Below are 12,815 nucleotides of genomic sequence, written 5' to 3' on the forward strand. Positions count from 1 at the left end.
TTAGAACTTATATCAGAACTTAAGGCCATCAGGATTTATATCAGGACTTAAGTGCGGGTACTTCAGATAAGGAATGCAGCTGATTTACAGGAGAGGATCTGGACTAAAACAAAAGAAGATATGCATGGAGAGTTGGACAACTATAGGACTATAGAAGATAAAATCTGATTGATATATTTTAGGAGACAGAATTATATTCCATGTCAATTAGAAGATATCTTGTAACTGTGTACTATATAAACACAGCTTAGGGTTTACCCTAAATGTGTTATCATTCACGAGAACATTATTCATTGTAACCTAGCAGCTCTTAGTAATATTGTTCATCACTGAGAGAGTAGTTTAACCTACTTTGTAACAGAGCTTATTATATTGAATAAACTTGATTAATGTTACATACTTGTGTTCTAAATCGATTTGATTGTATAAATACTATATTCAACCCCCTTATATAGTGTTGTGTGACCTAAAAAGTTTATTTGATCATTTTTATTCACATGTCTGACGTTTACGGTTAAATTCCCTAACCTCGATACGTGGTACACGCCATAGACTTTTGAAGGTTCGGGGATAGTGCTAACCCGTAAGCCAATCTTCTTATTCTTTTTAAGACTTCAAATATCCCAATGAACCTTGGCTCAACTTTTCTATCCTTCCAAATCTCCTCACTCCCTCCCAGGGAGACACTTCAGTAATACTTAGTCTACTACTTTATACTTTATGTCCTTACGAGTTTTGTTCGCATAGTTTCCTTTGTCTATCCTGGGCTACCACTAGCCGGGTCCAGATAAGGTCTATGGTTTTTTTGGTCTATTAAATCAACTTGGTTTAGAGTACCTTTTCTTACCAACCTCTTCTCAACGCGAGGGGGAATGACGTCTTCGTCCGTAAATAGTTTTTCCGGAGGAATTCTAATGCTCGCACGATAATGGTTATTATCGGCGACTTAAATAATGTCAACTGGTCACTTCGTCTTCCGTTAGGATCTATAGTATAGATGATTAGCACATCTTCTGGTATTTGGAATGGTCCATCAACGTATTCGTCCCCTCACTACACTATAGATGGTTTTAACCAACACCAAAAATGTGTTGCTATAGACCCCTAAAAATGTTGCTATAGGCCAAAATAGGTCTATTGCAACACTTTTTCGGTGTTGGGTCTAAACTTGTCACTATAGGTATCTAACCTTACATCAATGTCAATCTATAGCAACACAGTAAAATATGTTTCTATAAATATCAATTACAACAGGATTTTCAGAGTATAGCAACACAGACTTGGTGTTGCAATAAGTATACTAACTGACAAAAAATGGGCCCCACCAGTGGCCCCACATCAGTAGTTTTTAAAATATTCATATTTAATAGTTTTTCTGTGACGACCTCAACCCCGGGGTCAGGGGCTGACGTCACCAAAATATAACAAACTATGAATATAAATTACTAATTAAACTTTATTATAAAACACGACCCCAAATCAGGAGCCGATACAGGTTCAAGTATTATTTAGGTTACAACACAAAAATTAACTTATTCCACAATCCGAAACTCTAACTTATTACAGCAACTCATCAGACCTCAGGTTCTGATACAACTACCTCAGAGGAGCCGGGGCCGGAGGGGGCTGACACTCTACTCTATCCCGGTCTTCTAGACATCGACAATAAATAAGTACAAAACAAGCTGCAAGGGTGAGCAATCAATTGCTCAACAATACCACTATATGAATAAAAAGTAAAATAGGGTATATAAAAATAGTATAGGAACATATATCAGGTCTCGTTTATGAAAACAAGCAAAACAGGTACAAACTGGATATCAAAACTAGCATGCTCTAAGAAACAATATCATATGTAGTGTGCTGTGTAGAAATACCAGAGTCCAAATTTTAGCATTCTATTTCTTTTCCAAAATCACAGTCCCATTACAGGAACCATAAATCATCTGTTCCGTTACGGGGACCACAAAATCGTTTGTTCCATTACGGGAACCACTAAACCAAAATCAGATATAAAATTGGACGAATCCTAGGGACAGCTGATCAGTCTATTCCACCACAATGTGTTCCGGAACTCAGAGACTAGCTAGGTCTCTGTTATGCTAGACTAAGCGGTCTAAATAGGGCACACAACCGACTTAGCCTCTTACGCAACCATGATGGGCCGTTACGGGCCTCTTACGCAGCCATCCACTATCTGATCCGTTTTTATCCACTTTTCAAAATCAATTACACCTATCTCTTTTTAAACAATTATCTCACAACACACATTCTAAATTTTTTTCAATTTAATCATAATCTAGAGATAGGCATTTTCAGAAGTTACTTTTTCCCTAAAACATCAGTCAATAAAACATATTTAAATATGGGGAATACGTAACTTATAACGTTCTGTTCCGGTACGTAATTTAAATCAACAATCATTCATATATACTGAACTGTAAAAGATTTGTTCAGGGGTACTTGCCTTGCGAAGCTTTACACTAACACTGACTCGGCTCTAACCCGACTTCAACTACTGGGTCCTTCGACTCGAACCTACAAAATTGAAACAACCTAGGTTAAACGACCAATTATGCTTGACTTATCCTCACTAAACTAATTATCCAACGATATGTTTCCCAACTCGTACACATTCGCATAATAATAATAATATACACGAAATAATGGTACACATAACAATCAGGGTTCGATTTGTTATTATTTAAATATATACACTCGATTTGTATGTAAATATAATTTTTAGAAAAATTTTGACACGACTCCTTTATTTATAGACCTACTCGTCGAAACATCAATCGACGTCATAACACAATTCACAATTCATAGTTTCCATACAACTCGTCACACAAGTATTTATTTACGCTTTAAAAATAATTTATACGGTCATTTTATTTATTTAAAATATTTAGGACTCAGATCAAAATCATCACCGTCCACCGTCCTCTCATAAAAATTCTTCGCGGACGGCGGCAAAATTTATTCGTGCCCAACGAGTCTCAGGTGTCCGAATAAATTTCACCGATTAGTAAAACAATTTCCCGCGCACATTGAATTTAACATCACAAAATACTAATCAAACATTTTCCGCACAAAAAGGTACCCAAATTAGAATTACAATAGTCCAAAAACAACTGCACACAAACAGACCAGCCAGGCCCAACTAAGGCCCAGCAGAAGCCCAACCCAATAAATCACAGCCGCAACACACACACGGCCAACCGCCGCTGCACACACACACAACCACAATCACACACACACACACACAGTTACACACACACACACACAGTTACACACACACACACACTTAATCACACACGCACGCACATATATATATAATCATGCATGCATATTTATATAATCAAGCTAAAACTGGAATCGAAACCAGAAATCTCGCTGGAACTACCGGCCGAAAACTCACCGGAGCAACAGGAAGAGAAACCGGAGAAGAAGAAAGAGAAAGGGAAAGAGAAGAGGAATCGTGGAGGAGAAAGAGGGAGGGAAGAGAGATGAGAGCGAGAGAGATTTGAGAGGAGAGTGATGAGAAAGATTTGATTGAGAGAGAGATAAAGAACAGGGCTCGTTTGGGGAGGGGAAATAATAGAGAAGGAGGAAAAAGAATAAGGCTTGGACACGTATCACTGCATATGCCATAATTAAGCACGTGTCCCGGTTTATCCGTTAGCCTGCTTTTATATCGTTTTCTGTTAAAATAATGTACCGGCTGCACGCTAAAACACATCGAAAATTTACAAACTTTATACCAAAATTCTAGAAATATTCAGAAGTTAATAAAATAAAGTTTTCACAATTTAATATGAAATTTTCAAACGCGCAAAGTACCCGGATTTAACAAATTAACGAAACAACGCGTGGTTGAAACTAACCTCGAAAATTACCAAAATAATTTTAAAATTCTCAAAATATTATGAACTTAATAAAATATGAGTTTCATGATTTTTGAGAAATCATGGAATTAAATATGGATTTTACAAATAAACACAATCAGAAAATCATATAAAAATAAATAATTAACAAAATATTGATTTATAAATTTTATAAAATCCCAAAAATACCTATTAAAATTATAAATTCATAAAAACAATTTTAGAGACAATTCAAATATTTTTGAAAACAAGTTTACCATAATATTATTTCTAACAGTGAAATCAAAAGCACAAACCCTTAACATATCTTCGATCGTCTGAATCGTTTTCTCACTTTGGCCATCGGTCTGAGGATGATAAACAATGCTCATATTTAACGTATTTCCTAAACACTCTTAAAATTTGGTCCAAAATCTTGAGTTGAATCTTGGGTCTCGATCTGATACGATGAACACAGGAACTCCATGCTTGGTCACTATTTCATCCAAATACATTTTAACCAACTTTTTCAAAAAATATCTCTCGTTGATAGGGAGGAAATGCGTTGACTTGGTCAATATGTCGATGATTACCCAAATAGCATCATGATTAAACTTTTTTTTTGGCAATCCTACCACGAAATCCATAGCAATCTCTTCCCATTTCCACTGTGGAATCTCCAAAGGCTGCAATAATGCACTGGGCTTTTGATGTTCTGCCTTTACCGTCTGACATATGTGACATTTGCGGACCCAATCCGCAATCTCCTTCTTCATTACTGGCCACCAAAACTTTTTCTTTAAGTCTTGATACGTTTTGGTACTCCTCGGATGAATAAAGAATCTAGAATTATGAGCTTCCCGCAAAACCTCATTCTTCAATTCGCTTATATTGGGGATCCATATCCTCGAGGAAAATTGGAATCTACCATTGCTATCCTTTTGAGTACAAACTTCTTCTCCCGTCAAATCATCCAATCCTTTATTCATAACTTCCTCTTGACTATTTCTTATTCTTTCCATAAATTTTGGCTGAAAGGTGATTTCATACAAATACTCTTTGTTGCTTCCTGGCACTCGAACTTCAATTTCCATCTTTTCCAATTCCCTTACGAGTCCTTCAGAAATTTTAATCTCGTTCAATCTTTCCTTCCTACTTAAGGCATCTGCTACCACGTTAGCTTTGCTCGGATGATAGTTGATGGAGCAGTTGTAATCCTTGATCAGCTCTAACCATCTTCGTTGTCTCATGTTTAAATCCTTCTGAGTGAATATATACTTTAAGCTTTTATGATTCGTATAGATGTCACATTTTTCTCCGTATAAATAATGCCTCCACAGCTTCAAGTGAATACTATCGCTGCCAACTCCAAGTCATGCACTTGCTACTTCTATTCATGGAATTTTAACTGTCTGGATGCATACGCAATAACCTTATCATGTTGCATTAACACACAGCCTAATCCTTTCACAGAGGCGTCACTGTAGATCACGAAATTCCCTGTCTCATCTGGTGATGCTAACACTAGTGCTGTCACTAATCTTTTTTCAGCTCTTGGAAAGTTTCCTCACATTTCTCAGTCCAAACAAATATTTCATTTTTCCTGGTCAGCTTGGTCAACGGAGTTGCAATCTTGGCAAATTCCTTCACAAATATTCGGTAATAACCTGCTAATCCAAGAAAACTCCTAACTTCCGTCGGAGTCTTCGGTTGTTCCCATCTGGAGACAACTTCAATCTTCACGGGATCCACCTTAATACCATCCTTACCCACTATATGACCCAAAAACTTAACTTCCTCCAACCAAAATTCACATTTCGAAAACTTAGCGTATAACTGTTTTTCCTTCAGCCTTTGTAGAGCAATCCTTAGATGTTCAGCATGGTCGTCTTTTGTTTTTGAATAGATGAGGATGTCATCAATAAATACAATAACAAACTTATCCAGATACTCCTTATACACCCGGTTCATTAAATCCATAAAAGTTACTGGTGCGTTATCAATCCAAACGACATCACTAAGAACTCGTACTGGCCGTACCCGGTTCGAAATGCAGTCTTCGGTATATCTTCAGGCTTGATCTTTAGCTGGTGATAGCCCGATCTTAAATCAATCTTGGAAAAATAACATGCTCCTTTAAGCTGGTCGAACAAATCATCAATCCTGGGTATGGGGTCCTTATTCTTGATGGTTAACTTGTTCAGTTCCTGATAATCAATACACAATCTCATACTTCTATCTTTCTTCTTCACAAATAACACTGGTGCGCCCCACGGGGATACACTTGGTCTAATTATCCCTTTACCCAATAATTCCTAAAGTTGTTCAGCTAGCTCTTTAATCTCCATTGGGGCCATACGATAGGGAGCCTTTGAAACTGGTTTCGCTCCCGGAATTAAGTCAATAGAAAACTCAATCTCACGATCGGGTGGTAATCCTGGTAATTCGTCTGGAAACACATCTGAAAATTCACTAACTACTGGAATCTCATCCAAACTGGGTGCACGACATGGGCTAAGTACGCTTCACATCCTTGTCTAAACAGCTTCCTTGCGTCCAGTACTGAGAGGAGTTTCTTTTCCTGCTTCTGTCCTTGGTAAGTTACCCTAATATTATCTTCTGTATACAACACAACTTTCTTTTTCTTACAATTAATATTTGCCTTATGCTGGGACAACCAATCCATTCCTAGAATCAAATCAAATTCTCCTAGCTCAAAGGGTATTAGGTCCACTGAAAAGGAATGCCCACGGATTTCTAGTTGACACCTAGGGCAAAATAACTTACTGAAACTTTATCCTGATTGGCCACGTCTATAGTCAAGGGCTCAGCTAAATCTTTCAACATCAAATCCATATTATTTACACATTCTTTAGGTATAAAAGACTTAGGCACTCTTAAATCAAACAAAACCTTTACAGGCACGGAATTTAGAGCGTACCTGCTACTACATCCGAATCCTGGGCATTAGATCTATTGGTCATCTTAAAGGTTCTGGCTCTTGCTGTGCTGGCTACCGGTCCTTGAGATTCACTACCTCCTGCGTTGTCTTGAGTAGCCATCTTGCAGTTTCTGGAAATGTGCCCAACCTTACCACACTTAAAGCAGGTGTCTCTGAGGTTCCCTGAAATACATTCTAATGCATAATTACCCTTTTTATCGCATTTAAAGCACTGAACATCCTTCCTGCATTGACCACTATGCTTTCTACCACATGACTTACATTCCACAATTGGCCTGGTTAACTGAACTGGGGCAGAGGCAACTGAGGTGACACCGGAACTTGTCTGAGTAAAGCCTTGCCTCCTAAATCTCTTATTCCTATTCCGGCCAAACTTCCTTGGGAACTTCTGACTGGACTCTTCTCGATCCGCTTTATCAGCACTACTATCAAACTTCCTCTTCTTATCATTCCTCTCCTTGAAGTCCAACTTCTGATCACTTTCAATCACTAGGGCGGCTTGAACTACAGAGGTATACGTCTTGAGCTGCAAGGCCACCACTCCACTATGAACTTTAGGCTTCAATCCTTGTTAAAACTTTCTAGTTTTCTAAATCTCGGTATTCACATATCCAGGGGCTAGTCGGGCCAATTTCGTAAACTTGGCCTCATACTCCGCCACACTCTTCTCTCCTTGCTTCAGTTCCAAAAACTCTACTTCCAACTGACTCTGTAAAAAATCCGGAAAATATTTTTCTAGGAACAACTCAGTAAATCTGGCCCAAGAAACAGGGCCCTCTCCTTCTAGTGCACGCGTAGATTCCCACCAATTTTTTTCACCCTTGAGAAATAACTGGCATAATCCGTCATAGAATCATCACTGGCCTGAATGAGGGTGAAGGCTTTCTCCATTTCCTTAAGCCAAACTCTAGCAGCAATCGGATCTACCTCGCCCTTAAATTCTGGGGGTTTGACTGACTGAAAAGACTTGAAACTAACAGTTTGGTTTGGCTCTCTTGGTTGAGGTTGCTGTTGAAGCTGCAATTGTTGTTGAATTTGTTGGTGCTGTTGTTGTATAAATTGATGTTGTTGCAGGAATTGTTGTTGCTGCTGCTGGAATTGTTCTTGCTGTTGAGCCATCTGGTTAGACTGTTGGCGCAACAAATCTAGTAATCCATCCATGGCTGGGCCCCATCAGAGTTTCTGCTGGAGGAATTGGACGAAATATCTTCTTGGGAGGCATTATCCTGAAACACAACAAAAAGGTTTTATATGAAAATTGTGCCCCGGGTAGCAACATTTTTATGCATCAGGAGAATGCTGTCACAATTAAATATTCCCTTCCTTATTTACTTGGGGTCCATCCACGATGCATAACTAAATTTAACAAAACCAGCAACAAATACAACAATAATAGTAACAGTAATAACAACAGTGCAATAAAGATAAAACCAACAACAACAATATATTAGAAAGAACGATAGTACAACAACAGTACAAATCCATCCAACAACTACAGTACAACACTCGAAAGAAATTGAATACACAACAAAATTGGCTGTCATAGCAGCCTCTACCTAATACAAGCTACAGCAATATAAATACATACATAGAGAAAACACCTACAGAACTCCTACAATCAACTCTGAGCTTTGTATCTCACTGCAGAAACTCTGATCTAACCACTGCCACTACCACCGATGGACCCTAACTCAAATACCAACCAGTTCACGAGATCCTGATACTGGACAGCTCTAAACTCGGAGCTAATGAAACGGTCAATAGTCCGGGCTCTCTCAACAGCAGTCTTAGTCAAGGATTGCACTCTCTCCTGTACATCGGGCGAAGGGGCAGGGATGCCCTGAAAAGGCCCAACCGGTATCTGGTCAAGCTGCGTCGCTAACCCTGGGCTCTGCTCTCGGATCAAAGACTGGTTCACCGGTCGGTGAACATGGTAAGGGATTGGGGAGGATGCACCTGAAAGAACAGATGGAGGAACAGGTGGTCTCGAGGTGGAAGAACTGGGACCACACCCTGGAGGGAAATCCCTAACAGCCGACACTGACCTTCGTACCCAACGAGGATGGGCACAAGGTCCTGACACACCTTCTGGTACAACTGGAGGAATGGGTGGGGGAGGCATGGGAGTCTCCTTAGCTATGACATCCAAAGTCCTCTCAGAGTCTGAATCATCTGAATCTGACTGGTTCCCCCGAGATGGAGAACTAGAAATCACTATGGGCCACTGTCAACAATATAAATATACAGAAAAGATATAACAAGGTTAAGGCAAGTCTATTAAAATGTTAATTGATGTCAGGGTAACGCCATTGGAACCCTCGACTGACTTTTAAGGTTGCTCCTCTAAATGAGTTGCTGACTCGCACTTTAGGATACACTTCCTACACCTTTCTGACTCAGTCCTTAACCTAAATCAGGGACTTGAACCTGTGGCTCTGATACCAACTGTGACAGCCTCAATCCCGGGGTCAGGGGCTAACATCACCAAAATATAACAAACTACGAATATAAATTACTAATTAAACTTTATTATAAAACATGACCCCAAACCAGGAGCCGATGCAGGTTCAAGTATTATTTAGGTTACAACACAACAACTTACTAATTTATTCCACAATCCGACACTCTAACTTATTACAGCAACTCATCAGACCTCTAGGTCTGATACAACTACCTCAGAGGAGCCGGGGCCGGAGGGGGCTGACACTTTTCTCTGCCCTAGTCTTCTAGACATCTGCAATAAATAAGTACAAAACAAGCTGCAAGGGTGAGCAATCAATTGCTCAACAGTACCACTATATAAATAACAAGTAAAACAGTGTATATAAAAAAAGTATAGGAACAGATATCAGGTATCGTTTATGAAAACAAGTAAAACAGGTACAAACTGGATATCAAAACTAGCATGCTCTGAGAAACAATATAATTTGTAGTATGCTGTGTAAAAATACCAGAGTCCAATTTTAGCATGCTATTTCTTTTCCAAAATCACTGTCTCGTTACAAGAACCATAAATCATATTTCCCGATACGGGAACCACAAAACCGTTTGTTCCGTTACGGGAACCACTAAACCAAATTAGATATAAAATTGGACAAATCGTAGGGACAGCTGATCAGTCTATCCCACCACAATTTGTTCTGGAACTTAGAGACTAGCTAGGTCTCTGTTATACTGCACTAAGCGGTCTAAATAGGGCGCGCAACCGACTTAGCCTCTTACGCAACCATGCTGGGCCGTTACGGGCCTCTTATGCAGCCATCCACTATCTGATCCGTTTTTATCCACTTTTCAAAATCAATTACACTTATCTTTTTTTAAACAATTATCTCACAGCACACTATCTAAAATCTTTTCAATTTAATCACAATCCAGAGATAGGCATATTCAGAAGTTACTTTTTCCCCAAAACATCAGTTAATAAAACATATTTAAATATGGGGAATACGTAACTTAAAATGTTCTGTTCCGGTACGTAATTTAAATCAACAATCATACATATATACTGAACCGTAAAAGATTTTTTCAGGGGTACTTTCCTTGCGAAGCTTTACACTAACACTGACTCGGCTCTAACCCGACTTCAACTACTGGGTCCTTCGACTCGAACCTACAGAATTGAAATAACCTAGGTTAAACGACCGATTATGCTTGACTTATCCTCACTAAACTAATTACCCAGTGATACGATTCCCGACTCGTACACATTCGCATAATAATAATAATATACACGTAATAATGGTACACATAACAATCAGGGTTCGATTTGTATCTATTTAAATATATACACTCGATTCGTATGTAAAAGTAATTTTTAGAAAAATTTTGACAGCGGCTCCTCTATTTATAGACCTACTCGTCGAAACATCAATCAACGTCATAACACAATTCACAATTCATAGTTTCCATACAACTCGTCACTTGCAGCATCGAGCCTGACCTCTTACCAACTTGTTCCTTAGACATATCATTTTCCTCGGAGATTGATAATGATTAGTAAAATAATTTTCCACGCAACCATATTGACAAAGCTTCCAACTATGGGAGTATTCAACAGGTCTCGAGCTGTTAAACTATTCAACCCACATTCCCATGCTCACATCCTCCATCTTAAATAGCTTCTTATAGAGAAACAAACTTTTTAACTAAGAGATATTATCATTAGATGTAGTATTATAAGATTCGACTTCCTAGTCTACAGACTACAAACTTTTAGGTTTTGTTTGACATGTTTAGAGACAATGTATTCTGCAATGACCTATACTTCCCTTAATTAAAACCACAAAACTGAACCATTTCCCATAAATAAACAACATAATAGTACTACATTCTAAATGATTGGCATAAAATGATTGTAGCAGCTATTATATATTACTGACAACTATATCCTGACATCTTTTAATAAAAGGGGTAAGGTACAATAATAACAAAAAATGAGGAGGATATAAAACCAAAAAGCTACGCTTCCTAATTGAGACTAATATCCAGTCTGATCTACTCAGCTCATAAATACCAAGTATCTTGCAAAAGAAACATAAAAGCAAATAAAAGTAAGAGCACAATGCAATAACCTCGATATTTGGTACAAGCTTAAGAATTTGATCAGCAGCCCTGCACCTATTTAGAACCAGCATTACCAGCAATAATAAACCAATAACCCCATGTATCCAAACCAAACAAACCTGATGTCTTGACTATAGAAATAACCCCGTAAAACCGAAAACACCCGATCCATGCAAAACCAAAGACCATAAATAATTTTCAAAAACCCCCTAAACAAAACCCCTCTTCTTTGCTAAATTACATAACTACTTACTCTAATAATGTAAAATCACATTCAAATCCAAAATAAACAAAAGAAGTTCTCAGAGACAAAAACACAAACTGGTAAAAAACAATAAAAAGGACAAGTAGAAACACAAAAAATGAATTGAAAAAGTGTTGTTATATATGAAAGGTGACAAGACCTGAAGAGTGCGAGTACCGAACTCAATGCCAATGGTGGATTTGGATTCAAGATATAATTCATTTCTGGTAAAATGAGAGAGAATGTTAGATTTTCCTACACCAGAGTCCCCAATCAACACTATCTTGATCAAGTAATTGTACTCGTGATGATCTACTCTATTTGCCATTGCTGTTTATGTATGTACACACAATCTATATGTATAGATTCTCTTTTATAGTGGCGGAAAGGGAAAGGGGTGGAAAGGGAAAGGGATGATAAGAACCCCAAATTACTTGATTTTTTTAACCCAAAATTGAGTGGGTTTTGACCCAATTTGTTTCCCCCACTTTATTTTTCCCTAAAATTTCATTTGTCGCCCTTCAAGTAAAAAAATATTTTAGTAATTTTAATAAATATCTATAAGCTAATAAAGCGTATTCATTTAATTTTATATTCAAATAAAATATATTAACATTTATAAAATATGAATAATTTATTAATTTTACGTGCATTTACTTTCTACAAAACTCCATAAACAATTTCCTACAAATCACTTAATTTTTAAAGATAAATTTTATTTTGAGTTAAATTTTAAAAAAAATTATTCATACGTCTAGGCTAACACGACATTGTGGGTTGCAATAGGGAAGACATCTATGTCAACACCATAATTGTATTGAGCTATAACAACATGTCTCGGTGCCTATAAAAACACCAAATGGGTGTTGTGATAGTTTCATAATTTCATATCTATTGCAACATTTTCTAAGGCAAAACCAGATAAAAACGTGTAAATAGGTCATCTATGGCGTAGTGCCTTCATCACTTTTACTAGTGCTAGAGTTTTGTTCTTTAACATTTGCTCATTCCGGTATATCATCTCTTTCGATTGCTAATGAAAGAAAAATCCGGTTACATTAATATATGCTCGTCTTTTGTCACACACTCATCAGCTTTTTTATTCGTAGACATGTAAGACACCTCATGGTCCCATTGCCATCTCGAAGGAATCACTATTTTGTACGCAATTGATCGGTAT

General features: G+C 37.8%; 1 protein-coding gene across 2 annotated transcripts; it reads right to left on the reverse strand.

The window, feature by feature from the left end:
* Positions 1-8,319: 8,319 nt before the first annotated feature.
* Positions 8,320-12,070, reverse strand: LOC141678321 (uncharacterized). 2 transcript variants are annotated; one of them, XM_074484611.1, is made up of 3 exons: positions 11,796-12,070; positions 9,503-9,562; positions 8,320-9,052 (listed from the first exon to the last, which is right to left on the reverse strand). In XM_074484611.1, exons 1-3 carry the CDS (start codon positions 11,961-11,963, stop codon positions 8,486-8,488), a joined length of 795 nt encoding a protein of 264 aa, XP_074340712.1. In that variant the 5' UTR covers positions 11,964-12,070; the 3' UTR covers positions 8,320-8,485. The 2 variants fall into 2 exon arrangements, with proteins under 2 accessions (XP_074340712.1, XP_074340713.1); XM_074484612.1 differs by lacking the exon at positions 11,796-12,070 and adding an exon at positions 11,400-11,764.
* Positions 12,071-12,815: the final 745 nt, after the last annotated feature.

Source organism: Apium graveolens, chromosome 8, assembly GCF_009905375.1.
Source record: "Apium graveolens cultivar Ventura chromosome 8, ASM990537v1, whole genome shotgun sequence".
NCBI lineage: Eukaryota > Viridiplantae > Streptophyta > Magnoliopsida > Apiales > Apiaceae > Apium > Apium graveolens.